Genomic DNA, 17784 nt, shown 5'->3' with positions numbered 1-17784 from the left:
ATGAAATCGTGAAGCAGAGGGCAAAGAAGAGAAAGTGACTGGTCCCAAGTCAACCAGTGAGCTTTATTGTTGAGTGAGGATTTGAACTCACAAATATCCCCATTCTTAGTCTAACATTCTAGTAGTGACATTATTCCTATAGGAAGAGAGTTTGCAGCCAAGATAGTAACAGAGGCTACATGCAAGCAGCATTTTAAAACAATATTTGGGCCGTAGCCTTGTTCCATGGACGGCAGGCTGCAAAGCAATGCACCAGATCATAGTATAGAAGCCCAAGGTCCTCCTCCAAATGGAGCAAACAGCACACAGACCTAGTGGTGGGAGGAAAAAATCCTTAAATAAGAGACACGGGGGAATGATTAATGGACTTCAATGTCTGTACACTAATGCACAAAGCATGGGAAATAAACAAGATGAGCTTGAGCTCTTGGTACAGCAAACTAAATATGACATAATAGGCATCACTGAAACCTGGTGGGATAAGTCCCACAATTGGAATGTAATAATGGAGGGATACAATCTATTTCAGAGAAACAGACCAGACAAGAAAGGAGGAGGAGTGGTGTTATATGTCAGGGTTGTGTATACCTGTGAAGAGATCCAAGATTTAGAACCTCAAAGCCAAAATGAGAGCATTTGGGTCAAAATTAAGGGAGAGAAGAATAACAGTGACCTCATTGTGGGAGTTTACTATAGATCCCCAAGCCAAACGGAGGACATAGATGATGCCTTCCTGGAACAGATGGCCAAGCATGCAAAAGGAAGGGAGATAGTAGTAATGGGGGACTTCAGTTACCCGGATATTTGTTGGATGTCAAACTCTGCCAAGAGCATAAGGTCAAACAGATTCCTCACTGGCCTTGCAGACAACTTCATTGTCCAGAAAGTGGGAGAAGCAACAAGAGGAACAGCCATTTTAGATCTGGTCCTAACCAATGTTGATGACCTGGTTAGTGGGGTAGAAGTGGAAGGATTATTAGGCGCGAGTGATCATACTCTTCTGAAGTTTACTATACAGCGGAAAGGAGCAGCCAAGCATACTAGGACTCAATTTCTTGACTTTAAGAAAGCCAACTTCATAAAACTTAGGGATGTGCTGGGTGAGATCCCATGGACAGTAATACTAAAAGGAAAGGGAGTTCATGATGGCTGGGAGTTTGTTAAGAGGGAGATAGTACAAGCACAACTTCAGGCAATACCAATGAGACGGAAACATGGAAGGTGCCTAAAGAAGCCAGGGTGGCTATCTAAAGAACTTTTAACTGAGTTAAGATTAAAAAAGGATGTGTACAAAAAATGGAAAAGGGGGCAAACCACCAAAGAGGAATTCAAACAAATAGCCAGCACGTGTAGACACAAAGTCAGAAAAGCTAAAGCACAGAATGAACTCAGGCTTGCTAGAGAGGTTAAAAGCAACAAAAAAGGCTTTTATGGGTATGTTCGTAGCAAAAGGAAGAACAAAGAAACAGTGGGGTCACTCAGAGGAGAAGATGGTGAAATGCAAACAGGGGACACAGAAAGGGCTGAACTCCTCAACGCCTTCTTTGCCTCAGTCTTCTCCGATAAAGAAAACAATGCCCGACCTGAAGAATTTGGAGCAAATGATTCAGCAGAGGAAACACAGCCCAGAATAACTAAGGAGATAGTACAAGAATACTTGGCTAGTTTAGATGTATTCAAGTCTCCAGGGCCAGATGAACTGCATCCAAGAGTATTAAAAGAACTGGCAGATGTGATCTCAGAACCACTGGCAGTCATCTTTGAGAATTCCAGGAGAACAGGCGAAGTCCCGGCAGACTGGAGGAGGGCAAATGTTGTCCCTATTTTCAAAAAGGGAAAAAGAGAGGACCCAAATAATTACCGCCCAGTCAGTCTGACATCAATACCAGGGAAGATTCTGGAGCAGATCATTAAGCAAACAGTCTGTGAGCACCTATAAAGGAATGCTGTGATCACCAATAGTCAGCATGGATTTCTGAAAAATAAGTCACGTCAGACTAACCTGATCTCGTTTTTTGACAGAATTACAAGCCTGGTAGATGAAGGGAACGCAGTGGATGTAGCCTACCTTGATTTCAGCAAGGCATTTGACAAGGTGCCCCATGATATTCTTGTAAAGAAGCTGGTAAAATGCGGTCTTGACTATGCTACTACTCAGTGGATTTGTAACTGGCTGACTGACCAAACCCAAAGGGTGCTCATCAATGGTTCCTCTTCATCCTGGAGAAGAGTGACTGGTGGGGTGCCACAGGGTTCTGTCTTGGGCCCGGTCTTATTCAACATCTTTATCAACGACTTGGATGATGGACTCAAGGGCATCCTGATCAAATTTGCAGATGACACCAAACTGGGAGGGGTGGCTAACACCCCAGAGGACAGGATCACACTTCAAAACAACCTTGACAGATTAGAGAACTGGGCCAAAACAAACAAGATGAATTTTAACAGGGAGAAATGTAAACTATTGCCCCTGGGCAAAAAAAAATGAGAGGCACAAATACAAGATGGGTGACACCTGGCTTGAGAGCAGTACATGTGAAAAGGATCTAGGAGTCTTGGTTGACCGCAAACTTGACATGAGCCAACAGTGTGACGCAGCAGCTAAAAAAGCCAATGCAATTCTGGGCTGCATCAATAGGAGTATAGCATCTAGATCAAGGGAAGTAATAGTGCCAATGTATTCTGCTCTGGTCAGACCTCACCTGGAGTACTGTGTCCAGTTCTGAGCACCACAGTTCAAGAAGGACACTGACAAACTGGAACGTGTCCAGAGGAGGGCAACCAAAATGGTCAAAGGCCTGGAAATGATGCCTTATGAGGAACGGCTAAGGGAGCTGGGCATGTTTAGCCTGGAGAAGAGGAGGTTAAGGGGTGATATGATAGCCATGTTCAAATATATAAAAGGATGTCACATAGAGGAGGGAGAAAGGTTGTTTTCTGCTGCTCCAGAGAAGCGGACACGGAGCAATGGATTCAAACTACTGTACAAGAAAGAAGATTCAACCTAAACATTAGGAAAAACTTCCTGACAGTAAGAGCTGTTCGACAGTGGAAATTGCTGCCAAGGAGTGTGGTGGAGTCTCCTTCTTTGGAGGTCTTTAAGGAGAGGCTTGACAACCATATGTCAGGAGTGCTCTGATGCTGTTTCCTGCTTGGCAGGGGGTTGGACTCGATGGCCCTTGTGGTCTCTTCCAACTCTATGATTCTATGATTCCTCGTTGCCAACAAAGCATGCTGCATCCCATGCCAACTGACGCATACTAGTCTGTGGGCAGTATCTAGCTAAATCAAGCTCATAGTAGGTCCCATTGAAATCAGTGGACTTCAAATTGGTCATGACTAATTTAGGTGTATTAATTTCAGTGGCTCTACTCGAAGTATGATTTTCTCATGTTTCACACACTGTAGGATCAGAAGGGGGACCTGGACGCTTGCTAAGCTCCCCTGTGCTCTATTTTCCATGTCTCATCTACTTTATTGCAAAATAAAAATTCAAAAAAGGGTCGAAAACGGCATTTTTAAAAAGTCAGTTAAAATGTCAAACAGTAAAAACATGGTTCATGGGCTCAATAATAACTGCAAAATTTAATCTCCTTAATTGAAAGTTAGGGCAAATGTATTTCATGACCTCAAGCAAAGGAGCACTTGCAATTAATTAAAATACTTTACAAGTATAGCAGAGATGCTTTCCAGGGAAGATGTACACGGGTGTTGAAAGCTTTCTAACCGCAAGGAAAACATGAAATATAAAAGGTTGTCTCTGATAGTTTATAGCTACATAGTTAATCTGTTAGAAGTTTTAAAAGCCAGTATCCTCAGTCCATAAACTGTTGCTGCTTTTGAAATAAAAGGATTTGGTCATTTTATCAAAACAGCAATGAACCCCTCAACAAGGTTTAAATAATAAGCATTTACTGCATACTTGGCAAGCACCCTTTCAAGAATCTCCTGCCGCAGAGATCTTGCAGATATTCCAATATGATGCGCTGTAGTAACCATGTCCTTGACAGCTGCACACACACTCTTCGGATGGGAAAGCTGGCTGGGTGGTCTGAGGCAGGGTACTTTGTTTAAAGGAGGAAAAGATTAGCTATCTAGACAGAAGAGAATTTTTAAAAAACACAAATTATTGCAAAATGCCAGCTTCAACAGAACAAGACTCTGTAGGGTATGCACAAGTTTGGCATTACGATGGGGAAGTTGAGGCCCAAGAAAATTACAGATAATTTCAGATTAAGATAACAAATCCAAACCCAGATACATCTCACCGAATAAGCATGTGATGGTAGGACTTGAACATTAAAACAATGGGAAGCTAAAGGAATCAACTTGATCTGGAGTATAGTTTAATTTTTACAAAGGTTTGTTCTGCCTTCTTTAAAATTAAGCTAATAAAAAAAAGTAGTTTTCTGCAGTTTTCAACTATGGCAGAAAAGTGCCTCAATTTGGAATATTGGCAGGATTTGACTACATTATTGATGGCTTCAAGCCTTCACTAGGCGTTTCCCACAGCAAGCACACAACTTGTAGACGTCAGACAGAAGCATACACCCATCCTAGAAACTTTTTGTGTTTGGCTTCCCAGATGGTTGTGGTCTCTCATGTGTTTCTCACAGCAATTTTGAGCTGCTCATTTGTCTTCCCATTGGACTATTTCTCATAATTGCACATGGAAATTTGTTCTAACAGTTGGATGTGGCATGTGCCTGTAACATCCTTTCCATGCCGCAAGTGGGTAGATCAGACAAAAAACCTTTCTCAAACTTATTCTCCAATGCACAGTAATTGCTTATAGATTGGCAAAGAAATTATTTCCAGTGCATTAAAAAAACCTATCATTTTGACACAATTCTATAAATTATTTTAGGGAACAGGAAAAATAATACAACTGCTGCCTGCTAGATCAGATTAAATAAGGGAAGCTCCTTCTAAGTTTACAAACACCAAGTTTATTTATAAACACAAAAATCTAAGTGTTTGTGAGTATCTGCTCTACAGGACTGTGGAGGCCAGAAAGCGGGATCTGAAGAGTTGCCAGTAACTAATCCTTGCCCTGCAAAAAAGTTTAGATCACCACATTTGTGATTCACAATGCTGCTGTTCAGTCTTAAATGAAAGAAACAGTTCTTTACATCATGATAAGCTCCAGCATACTGCTTCCCATCTTGTTTTTTGGGGGGAATGTATAAACTCTGGACTCTAAACACTTAATAAAATTTCACTTCACAATGCAGCATTTGAGGTATTTTATTGATATAGCAATCTTATTTCAAAATGGCATTATTACAAAATGTAAAAATCCAGCTAAACCAGAAACATTGAGACGTTTTTCCTGGGCCTTCAGAGTCATTGATCTTATCCTCCAACTCTCTCACCACAACTACAATCCCCATTGCCAACCTGATTATACAGGTGCAAGATGTGCCAGAATGCCTGGTATAGATAAATACATCAAGAAAGGCAAAAGCTGTAAAGCTAAATGCATGCAACAGGTTCTACCAGGAAAAAACCCCTCAAAGATAACTGCAGGTGAGATCTAAAGAAAATGGCAGAGGCAAGAGTTCTGTTTTAGTCATCTTTGTCTTTTGCTCCATGTTTAAGGATGCGTGTGAACTCAATGTAGTTGAAATTGCCCTTTTTGTCAATTGGTGCCTCTCTGAAGAGCTCATCTACTTCTTCATCTGTAAACCTGTCTCCCATTGTCGTCAGCAATTCTCTCAGGTAGTCTTCTTGAATGAAACCTAGAAATATAGATTATCAGGAGACATTACATACACAAAATTGGCAAGCTTTATCAAAAGAAACATTCCACTGATATAGTAATAGTCCATACAATTAAATTATTCAAAAAACAAGGGAATGGCATTTAAAGCTCCATAGCAAACATTAGGGCTAAGAAGAAAGGATTTAAATACATTTTCTCCTTTAAATTCACTATTTTCAAAATCTGTTTGTGGCGTGGCAGCAGCGGGAGGCCCCATTAGCCAAAGTGGTGCTTCAGGTTAAGAACGGAACTCCAGAACAAATTAAGTACTTAACCCGAGGTACCATTGTACCTCAGTTCCGCACCAGGACTCCCCACCCCCACAATGATTGAAAAGGATTTCCATTTCAATAATGTTAATATGAAAGCTCTTGAAATACGGTATTTCAGACTGTATTAGTTCATCATAAAGCTTTTGAGACATATATAAAGAACAAATAATATTAATCCTGTGAGGTATATGCAGCGCCAAGGGCTTTTAAAGTGCCCCTTTTCAAATATTAATTTAGGCTCATAAGTCTTTTGCGTCTTAGTTGTTCCAAAGACAACATCATTCACAGCCCTGGTTTGTAGCTATCAACTTGTCTGTCCATTCTGGTTTACTGCTTGGGAGGTTTTCTACTACTGAAAATTTAAAAAAAGGTTTGCCAGATCAGATCAAAGACCCATCTAGTCCAGTATTTTGTTCTCACAGTGACTAAGCAAACACATATGAGAAGCCCAGATGTAGGAATTGAGTGCAATAGCCCTAACCTACCTCTGATTTCCAGTAACTGGTATTCAAAAGCATACTGTCTCTGATACTAAAGGGGTGGGAGGAAAGTGGATCAGGATCTGCTGGTAGATCTCTGGATGATTCGCAGTAGATCAACATGGGTTTCTAGTGACAAAGCAGCTTTTCCCCTTTCTAAATCAGGGTGTTAGAACCCCTGTCCTGTAGTAACTCAGTTGTACCTGTATGTGTAGGCAATCCCAGTGTATGCTCATTAGATGCTGTAAGTGACTGGCTGCATTCCCAAGCAAACATAATGCATCTAATTGGTGGACCTTAAGGTGTTAGTAAAGAAACACAGTAGAACTCAAAAGCCTGAAGTCTGCCCATTCCTGTACTACATAGCCAACATGACTAGTAGCCATTGGCATCCTTACCTTCCATACATTTGTCAAAATCTATGTTTAACTAATACATGTTGCAAGTGTGTCATTTCTCTCAAGTACATTTTATATTTTAATCATAAATACATGTTCACAGTGAAGATCAAAAGCAAAGAAGTTATCTTGGGGTTTTTAAGTTCTCACCTGTTGCTTCTTCATCAAAGCAAGCAAAGGCATTCCTGATTACATCTTCTGGATCAGTGCCATTTAATTTCTCTCCAAACATTGTGAGAAACATTGTGAAGTTTATTGGTCCTGGAGCCTCATTCATCATAGCATCTAGGTACTCATCAGTTGGATTCTTTCCTGCAAATCAAATATTCATATTTTAAAGATTATCTATATACTATCATTTACAGAATTAATGTTAATTCATAACACAGGTCTCAAATGTTAAGATAAAAAAATCCTAGCACAATATCTGGGAAACAAAGTGAATTTCCCCCTCAACAGAGAAACAACTTAACTGAAGGAAAGGAGAAAAATAATTACCAAGTGAAGCAAGCATATCATGCAGGTCTTCTTTGTCAATGAAACCATCTCTGTTTTGATCAATCATGTTGAATGCCTCTTTGAATTCTTGAATCTGTGACTGATCAAACATAGCAAACACATTGGAAGTGGCACGCTGAGGGCGCTTCTTTGTGGTCTTGGTCTTTGCCCTTTTGCTTGACATGATGGCGGTTGGATTCTATAAGACAGAAAGAGAAAAGAGGTAGTTACAGAAACCTATAAAAACAAAACATGGTATATGGGACATATGGTCTGCAAGGACTATTTTGCCAGATTCAAAGCCTCATAAGTGCAATTAGTTTTAATTTTCAAGAAACTAGCTAAAATGTGTAATGTGTACACTACAGCACCTTAGTAAAATATAAATCCCAACTGTTAGTACAGGGGGCAGGCACTTAGTCTACCATTTGTCGCTGGGCTCCAACTTCCATCATCTCTGACCACTGGCCATACTGGCTAGGACTGATGGGAATTTAGCAACACCTGGAGAGCCACAGGTTCTCCCCCAACTTACGTTGTGTTTAGATATTGGGGAAACCAGGTTCAAATCCTGCTCAATCCAACTTGGGCAGTTTGCATCAATATGTACTCTCTCATCACAACTACCCTGTGGAAGTTTGATAGAGTCTAACCCCAACTCTGAGTTCCTTGAAAAAAGGCAGGAGTGGGGGCTACCAACGCACAAAATAAATTGTAAGTCATTATGTAGAGGAGTACACTCATTACTTGAACATTTGGTGCTCGCAATACTAGGTTTTTCAGCCACAGCAGGTGGTTGAGATTGAGTATCAGTGCTCCTACAGAATCACATTTAATCCATGTTATTGAGTTAAGAGCAGCAGCCTGGGCTGAAGAGAGACATATCCTTGCTTTTGTTAGTGTCAGTCATGCTTGCTATGCTTGGGAGAGCTTAGCATCTGCTATTTTCACCACGTGTCAGTCACTATACAGTTCTTCCTTCAGACATGTTAAGCCAACCTTCCCTAAATATGCCCTGATAAACTTTACCCTAACAATTCCCCTTGCCTTTATTGTGATTCTTAGTGAGAAAGCCTTATTAACTCATAGTTTCAACAGCAGATTTTAAAATGGAATTTATATCCCTGGTGTGCCAACAAATTCTTAAGCAATCCAAAAACTACTCTGGTTTTGTACTGGCCACTGACAGATATATTGATCTCTTTGCTTTAAAAAGATCATGTTAAATCACCAGTTTAAGCAATAAATCAAGTGTTAAGGCACCCTAAAAAAGGAAAGGGAAAAACCCTTTTGCTATGTATCAGGATTATGTACTAATTTGGGGGTTTGTGGTGGGTGTCCTCTATTATTTATAAGTGGGCCATAGCTGTTGTGAGGCAATAGAAAGTGGAATCAAGGTATCTGGTGGTCAGACATAAACCCACAATGTTAAGAAGCCCTGGCACAGGTATCCCCTACTTGCATATAGGGCTGGATTCAACTGTGTTCATCTGCTGGTGAAAACTCTTTCATCCAGTGGAGGCTTCTGCAAGAGGAAAGGAGATTTTCACAAATCCCTTTCTCCTACAGCCATTCCAAAGGATCCAAACCTCTGTAACAAATTGGTGGGCACAGTGAGCAGAAGAGGGAATCAACAAAAATCACCCTCCCCTCTCACTTGCATTTCTGTTAATAGAAGTCTCCACTTCTGTCAATAGAGGGAAGCAACTGGATACAACTCAATGTTTGTAGACAGAAATATGTGTGCAGATACAGAATGACAACAAATAAACAGTCAAAAAAGTTATTTGTGTGTGAGTGAAAAAATATTGAGATTGATGCCTAAAGTACTGGAGGATTTGTTAGAAGCACAGAGTGGATCTGTTGCACAATGATTTTTGGCTGCATTTTTGGGCACAATTATATTGGAAATTAAGTATTGTAAATCAGTAACAGCAATTATCCCCTAATATACACACTACTTTTTGCAACTTAGTTGATCTGTGCTAGCTGGGCGTAGATGAGTTCTCTTTCAAATTAAGTTTGCATTTATAGCACTAAGGATTTGAAAATTATAATTAGAGCACATTTGTTTCTTCTATGTTTTTAAACTTAATTTATCCCATGATACAAATATTCTTTCACTAACTGAAGATCAGACAAAACAAGTCAATCAACGTAAGTTTTATAACACCCTGAAATCAATTTTACCATTTGCTCCCAGTACTTGGCTCCAAGAAGCTTTGTGAATCTTTACATGAAGATGAAATCATTTTTACAATGTCTAAATCCCATCATAACATTTCAAAAACCAAATTCTAGCAATAATACACAATTATTCAGTATAGTTCAGATACTTAGCTTTATAAACAAATCTCCTAACAAAGTACCAAGCCATTCATTTTTTTCTAGAGGAAAGTCTTACCATTTCTCAAAACAAGACTGCAGCCCAATAGTTTACCAAGGTTCCAGATGGCAAGAGATGTTGTTGTATGTGAGTTATATGCTAAGGGGAGATCTACAAATAGCAACACTGATTTCATCTACTGATTAACTTCACAATTTTAAACTTGTGTTCCATCTACAACAGTCCTCTGACACACCAGAACACAAATTACTGTTGGACTAAAAATAAACTCAAGTACAAGTCACCCAACAAACATTTACTGCCCTTTCACAACCATAATAGCTTAACAAGCACAACGAATAATGACTTCCATTCAAGGACCTTCCATTTTAATTCAGATTATAAACAGCTGATCTGCCATATACATAAGCCAACGATTTTAGATTTAAACATGTGGACTACTTGAGGACCATCTTATCAGCATGGATAATAACTTACATGTAGGAAAGGCATGTAACACTGTGATTATGCCCACCACATATAGACTCCTGTCAGCACAGCCTATGTAAACAGCACTCCTATTTATCCGTGGCATTATTATTCCAACTAGTTGAAATAATATTACCAAACATTTATCAAGCAGCTGGTGACGCATATAGAGCAAGTGGCTACATATGATTCTTGCCTACAGTAGATGTGCACAGTGTTAGAAACTGAGATATGCAAGCTAGGAGCTAAATGGCATCTTAAACCTAGATTATGGGTGCAACAATGGAATGTCCAGGTGCACTTTTTTATAACAAGAATACAAAGCTGAAAATAAATGAACTGCATCTAAAATATTATGTTCATTTTTCACATGGTCCTTCCCCTGCCCACCCCCAGTCTTCAGAGAGTAGCTAGAAGTGGGGAGGCAGAAAAAGGTCCTCCTTTCCTTCCACTGTAGTGTGTGCACTGTACTGTAATCTGAAATCTTAGGCACAGTACTGCACCCAGAGCTCAGAAACTGCTTGCACTAATGAAATTCCGTTGCAAAATGCACCTAGAACAATGGGAGTTTCAAACACTGGACATGCACATCAGAGAAGAGTAATATTTTCATATACATACATAAAGGGTTTTCATCTGAAAAGCTCATACATATTGGGAATTGGTTCAAACTGTATTTTTAGACATTGCCCATCATATATAACCACATAGAAAAAAGTTAAATAGCAAGCAATTTATTTATTTTTTAAAAATGTATCATATACTACCAAGCACACAAGTTGATACTACAAAAAGTCATAGGTTTTCCCAAGAGAATCAAAACGATTGTACCAACAATAGTGACAAAAAGTAATTTTAATTTTATGATCAGTAGGCTCAATCAAAAGCCCAAGCTTTATGCCCTTTTATGCCTCTTTGGATCAGAAATAGTAAACCTCTGGCCATCCAGAAGTTGGACTATAGCTACTACCACACCTGACAATTGGCAGTGCTTGCTGGGACAAATAGGAGCTGGGCATCTGATAACATCTGGAATGCTTACCTTTGCCACCTCTGCTTTGATTGTATTGTTTTGATCATAGCATGCTGAGTAATTTATGGTAACTGTAGTTAAGCATGCACTGCAAGGCTTGATATACTAGTTTAATTTCAGCCACCAATTTACAAAGAAATGTCCTGTGGATCATATAATTAATGAGAACTATCACAGAAAACTCAAAGCAAAAAGTGGCAGAAGAACAGAGATTAGAATTCCTCCTACCAAATATCAATTGAAAGTGATATCCAACTACCTTTTGGAATTGAAAGTTGTAAACAACTGCATGTTTGTAATGTATTAAAACTCACTTCTAGGTGACCAGCTAGAGAAAGTTGGGGAGTGGGGGAGAGAAGAGGATGAATGACCTCATATTGACTTTACTTGTAGAGTTGTTTTTAGTGCAAGTCCTATTTTGCTTTGTAAATTTTAAAAGATGGTTGTGCAGCAAAGTTATCTTGGCTAAGAAGTTCTTAACAATTTCAGTCATTTTACATTAGTGGTTTACTGCCAGATTTCAAGGTGTAATTCCTGGGGTGGGGAGGATAGAGTTGCTGTGTACTGCTGCAGAAACATAACTGCATTAGTTTCGTACTACTTATCTCAGTAAATGGTTTAGTTCATATTTAACCTCGTTATTTAATCACCTGAGTTTTTACTTCTGGTTTAGTTTGATGGGGCTTGCATAGTAATGAATAGTGTGATGGAACCTTATTACAGTGAAACTCCTCCTTTAACATGGCTTTCTTTGGAATGCACTAGGCAGAATGCTGCATGAGGGCTGGAAAAATATTTCAAATTCCTATGTATCCGCAAGTTTCGAGCACCCGAAATAACCAACTTTTTCTTGTCCTAATGTTATGTTCTGCACAAACCTGTCCCAAGTTTATGTTCTGAATATGTAACCACTTCCAAAATTGCTCTGAGCTCAGTTTTCATCAAACTATTACATGTGTAGGTCCACAGTGAGGGAGGCTTTACACATTTAAAAGTGATCAAGGGAAAAACCAGCTCTATAGTGAATTTTACTCTAGTGATTCACTTACAAAAAGAGACTACATTTAGTTCTTGGCCTCTGAAACAAAGCAAGCTGTCATATGCACTTTGATCCTGAACTAAAGAAGCTGTTGTCAGGATGATGGGTCTGTCGGTAGAACACAAGACTCTTAATATCAGGGCTGTAGGTTGGAGGCCCACATGCGGCAAAAGATTCCTGCATTGCATGGGAGTTAGACTAGATGACCCTTGGGGTCCCTTCCAACTCAACAATTCTGTGATTCTATACAGTACACTAAACGGTTCATCTTCCAAGTGACAAAAAACAACAACTATCAAATACTGCCTAACAAAATAATAAGTTATAGAGTAGCACTAGCCTGGTTGGGAAGAAAACCCAAGTCTTGAGGCAGGTTTGTTTGGCTGCATTTACAGCCTGCCTTTCTTCCCCATTTTACCTGCCCAAGAACCCTGTGAGAAAGGCCAGTCGCGACCCTAATACAACACCACCCAGTGAACCTCACGGCTGAATGGGGATCTGCACCCGCATCTCTACAGTCGTAGTTCTGACACTGCAGGCTTTTCAAATATACAACAAGACTCTCCGCTGTATGTTACGAAACTGCCAAACGGCGGCATCCGATCTCCGAGGAGGCAAAGGAAGCGGACAGGATGCGTGCGCGATAAGATGGGAGGGAACCTCCCCTGCCCACCGCAGCGAGCTTGTTTGGCAACGGGGGCAAGAGCGGGGGGGGGGGGCAGCGCCCGAAAGGGAGGCTCAGGCGGCCGGCAGGTTCGAGCGGCGTTTTCGCTGGCTCCCAGCAGCCAACTGGCGAGAGAGTCAACACCGTCCCAGACGCCCATTAGGCCTGGGCGGCCCCGTCGGGATGGATGCAGCCATTTCTTGACAGGCCGCTTCCATCAGGTTCACGCACGGCAGCCTTCCTGGGCGCAACAGGGTGGGAATCGGGGAAGTCGACATTCCCTGCCCAGAGGCTGTTTAAAACACCAAAGCCGTGTGATTTTGAAATCTGACACTGACCCCTCACATAATGGGGGGGATAACAGAGGCATCTCCGCCCATAAGCTGTTGAAGGCGGCAAACAGGAGAAGGGAGACTTCCAACTGCCCAGCAGCCACCGCCATGACAGCTGCGCCCCACCCCGGCGCGCTCCTGAGGGGAAAGCGGGGGCCCTCCGAGGGCGGGCGGGCGAGCGAGCGGCGCCCAGGCCCAGTGGGCCTCCTGCTGCTCTCTTGAGGCAGGGAACTGGGGCGCGGAGGCACCACGACGCAGCCCAAAGAGGGGGACGCAGACGGCGCGGGGATTCCTGAACCTCCACCCCCCCATCTCCTCTCCCGAATGCGCCCGTCCACCAAGCAGAACGTTTCCACCCTTTCTCACCTGAGCGGCGATGGATGAGAATCGGTTACGGGAGAAGCCAAGGTAGCAGCGACGGCAGCGGAGCAAAGCAGTTGAACGGCCTCGGCACTTCCGGAAGAGCGAGACACCGGGCCGAACTACTGCCACTCCAGCACAGGGGAGCCGTGGGGGGGTGGAAACATGAGTGAACGCGCGTCGTCAGTAAGGAAAACTTCAGGAGCAGACAAGGGGCCAGAAATAGATCTTTCCTTCACGAAGGGTTTAGATGTCCCAGTGACCCCGGCGGTAGGGAGAAAGGAAAGTTGGTTCAGCCCTTCCGTCCTCCCCCTGTTGTCGAATTGGTACAGTCCCGTGCGCTCACCGCATTCCTGAAGACGGGGCGGGGCCACAAGGGGAGGGGCGAGGTCGAGAGTGCGCGCGAGCGAGATGGAGAGAATAGGCTGATGCCCTTGTAAGGAAATCGAAGAGCCTTTCCTGTTTGTCACTAACGGGCACGGCGCTGGTGACGACACAGGGTTCGCGCGGGTCAAGGTGACGTGTCTGCTGGAACGCCCGAAGGGGAGGAGGGTTGCACTGATTGTTATAGGCAGCAGCTGTTGCTGCTTTTGGATGCTTTGCTATCTGCTGCTGCTGCGTAGGGATTTCTTTCTATTCTGCTCCGGCTCTACAGTTGCAGGAGGTTCCGTTGGTGTATTTCCAAACTCATCTTTGCCGCGTATCAGAAAGCCAAAAGCTATTATTACAGGTGCCTCGTTGAGACACTGCAGCCGTGAACCCCACAATTGGCCTTCACTGAAACCTACAGAAATGCCGTGCTATTTTCTACCTTAAAGATAGAAACAACAAACATCTTATGAATTCACTGGGGCTGGAATATAATCCTGGGAAAACACCCAAACTGCCTAATAATGCTTCAACTGATAATTGCTGTTTCACAACTAAAAACTGCTTGCAAAGTTGTTGTTTTTAGTGTGTGTTTTTAAAAGGTCACGCAATCATTGCCCAGTCGTTATTTGTTTGTTGAATGGGATCCGGACCTTTCTCTCTTTCTCTCATTTAAGACCTGGTGGTCCCAACACCCAAACCACAGTGTTTTGTTGCAGGAAAATGTGAACTTAACCATTGCCTATTAAAAATATTTAAATTAATTTTACTTATTCCTAGTGCAGATTCCTCCCGGAAAGCTGAACATGTCCAGGTTTTACATAAACGGAAGTATGCTATAGAGACAGGTCGGACTTGTAATAAAACGTTGCCAAGCTGTACCATTCTCCAGAATGCTCCTCCACTCTCTGATTTTCTGTTCATCCCCTCAGACTCTGTGTTCTGTGGTCACTGAACATGCTCAGTCCTTGTTATGCAGGCGTTGTTTTTTTGGAGGGGGGTTTTCTCCCTTAGGTTCTCTTCCTTGTCAGCACTTACCAAGCTGAGTTAATTTTGTAGAGGATATGATAAAGATTTCAGGAATTCCCAGGCCCTCCACACATAGGTTCTTATGAGCTTTTCCAATTTCCTCCCCCCACTTCCTTCTAGTTTAGGGCAGAGAGTAGCTTTTATTAGGCTATTATTATTTTTTTCTTATTTTATTAGCTTTTTTATTAGGCCACTGTATTCCAGGAAATGTGTATTCCAGCCTTTAATTTTCCTACATGTATTCCTACATTTAATTTTCATTTTTTTAAAATAACTTCCTCCTCTTCTAGATTATACAAACCTAGGAGTACTGGATTAGTGTTTTAGAAATAGCAATTTAACTCCCTCATTTCACTTTCTGCGGTTGTTGGGTTGTTTTTTGCTTACTTTTTACATTTAGTTCATTGGTTTTAAGTGGTGAGTGCAACTCCCTTACAGTATACTTCTGCTATTCCTTAGAATGTGGCGACAGATTATTTCACCACTGCTGGGCTACTGGCAGTAAAAGCAAAGTACTGTATGAGGTTTCTTTTATTGGCTGCTGCTAAAACAACTGCAGAAGAAATTGTGCAGTGCCCATCACAGAAATGTTCCTTATTTCAGGAAAGAAAACTCTTATACAGGACAGTTTGTGAGAAGTTCTTCTCTCCTCATGGAAATAATAGGAGTGATATATCACACAGATATTAATATGTGAATCAACTCTTAAATGTTAGCTGTAACCCTTTCAGTAGGAAACTGGCACATGGTGCTGAATAAAATTTAAGTAAATAATAATAGTGTTTTCTAGCTGATTTTTGCACCTTTTAAATCTGTTTGTTCCCTCAAAGTGACAATTGTCTGCAGGTGCAAAAGGAAATCAGAGGAACTCCTTCACAGGTGAGTAGCTCATTTGGCAGCTCTTTGGAAAACCTCGCCTGGTTTAGCCTGTAGGGAGCAGAGGAGGTAAGTATTTGGCCTGCCAGCCATATCAAGTTCCCCACCCCTGTAACCAAAGGGGATGATTTTACCTCGACTCTGCTCTCTCTGCTTTGGTGAAAGGAAGTTGGAAGTAAATTAATTGCCTTGTTCTCGTGTGCTTTGTGGATAAATGTTGTGTATATATGTTTGTCTTATGCTTTATGCTATGCAAAAGATTTCTGCAACCTCTGTTGATGTCAGGGTATAACAGTCAAAGGTTGAGGCCTTGTGCTGCTGCTGCATTGCAGGCCTCCCTGAAGTTGCTGTTTGGTGACAGGTTCTTAAAGGGAAGAGAGAGAGAATTTATTATAGACATGGATCAGGTACATTGATTTTGATTTGTGTGCAGAACAACAGACTCTGGTTGGCTGAAGTCAGTGAAGAAATGGCAGTTAGTAGAGAGAAATACTGTCAGTTGATGAGGGAGGTGAAAGGCAAAGACCAGAGAAAGTTGAGGTGAAAGCTGAGGCTTGAATGTTAACTGTTTTTCCTCAGTGTGACAACTATACTGGTGAAAATAAGAAGAAGGCATTTGGTGGCATAGCTGTCAACTTTCAAATTTGAACCAAATATTGTGGTTGGTGTAAGTCCCCAGTATCTAAATACAGAGAAACATATAAGGATTCTGCAAGATGGTTTTTTCTTTTCTTTATTTTTTCCTGATGGGGATACACTTGCAATCTAGGTCAGACCCGACTTCCGGCCTCAGCCCATGCTTGGATGAACAGTTCATGGGAACTGTAGTTTGCCCCTCACAGACCTGCAATTTTCAGCACCCTTAACAAACTTCCAGGGTTCTTTGGGGGGGGGGTGCTTTGAATATATTTTAAAGACCTAAGTTGCAAATAGGCTTCAAACCAACCAGTACAGTGGTACCTCGGGTTAAGTACTTAATTTGTTCCGGAGGTCCGTTCTTAACCTGAAGCTGTTCTTAACCTGAGGTACCACTTTAGCTAATGGGGGCCCCCTGCTGCCGCCGTGCCGCCAGAGCACGATTTCTGTTATTATCCTGAAGCAAAGTTCTTAACCTGAAGCACTATTTCTGGGTTAGTGGAGTCTGTAACCTGAAGCGTATGTAACCTGAAGCATATGTAACCCGAGGTACCACTGTACTCTTGAGGAACAAATTTATATTTTGTACCCCATTCTGCCAGCAGGTGGCAGATAAGGCACTAATAGAGACAAGGTCAGGAACTCTACTTGTATAGCCTTGCATTAATAATCACAATAAGAAATGGGAAAGATAAATATGGCTTTCCATTAATTTCCCATATATCCATACCACCCTGAATGCCTTGGAGAAAGAGTATGGTACAAGCATAATAATGCACACATAATTTTGATATATTTATAGCCATGCTAATAATGGCAATATTATTAAAATAAACAATACATTTCATTTGAAGACAAAATGAATTCTGATACGCATACACATTGCAGCTAAAATGTTTCTGGGAAGAGAAATTTCATGTCATTATGTACAATCCATGATTCCATGAAGATGAAATTTTAGCATTTCAAACAAAGAACAGCACAAATGTTGAAAAGCCTTTATCTGCTTTTTGTGGCTAACCATGGTACTTCCAAATAGCAGTGATATTCCCATATATAAAATTATCCCATCAGAGACAGGTTTTGATTGAAAACCACAAATGAAGGATCATGAGATGGAGATGTTTAGCTGGTGATACTCCAGCTGAAATAGCAATTCCCCAAGGTGTCTGCAAAGGTTGGAATGAACTGGAGCAAGCCATACTGTTGCACTCTGCACC

The 17784-nt window shown here is 41.5% G+C and overlaps 1 protein-coding gene across 2 annotated transcripts; it reads right to left on the bottom strand.

Moving 5' to 3' along the window:
- Positions 1-5231: 5231 nt before the first annotated feature.
- MYL12B (myosin light chain 12B) lies at positions 5232-13820 on the bottom strand. Of its 2 annotated transcripts, none has more exons than XM_081918467.1 (4): positions 13661-13820; positions 7412-7610; positions 7064-7225; positions 5232-5741 (listed from the first exon to the last, which is right to left on the bottom strand). In XM_081918467.1, exons 2-4 carry the CDS (start codon positions 7593-7595, stop codon positions 5569-5571), a joined length of 519 nt encoding a protein of 172 aa, XP_081774593.1. In that variant the 5' UTR covers positions 7596-7610; positions 13661-13820; the 3' UTR covers positions 5232-5568. The 2 variants fall into 2 exon arrangements, with proteins under 2 accessions (XP_081774593.1, XP_081774592.1); XM_081918466.1 differs by lacking the exon at positions 13661-13820 and adding an exon at positions 9816-9921.
- Positions 13821-17784: the final 3964 nt, after the last annotated feature.

Source organism: Podarcis melisellensis, assembly GCF_964234715.1.
Source record: "Podarcis melisellensis genome assembly, chromosome: 7".
NCBI classification, from domain to species: Eukaryota; Metazoa; Chordata; class Lepidosauria; order Squamata; family Lacertidae; genus Podarcis; species Podarcis melisellensis.
Note: the sequence above shows the minus strand (reverse complement) of the source record. Positions and strands in the feature narration are given on the sequence as shown.

Bases quoted from the DNA above. Each gene is read 5' to 3' on its own strand.
- MYL12B (XM_081918466.1), bottom strand. The intron at 7,226-7,411 runs GTAATTATTTTT...TTTGATTTGCAG, and splicing joins TGATATGCTTGCTTCACTTG to GAAAGAATCCAACTGATGAG. The intron at 5,742-7,063 runs GTGAGAACTTAA...CTATATTTCTAG, and splicing joins CTTTGATGAAGAAGCAACAG to GTTTCATTCAAGAAGACTAC.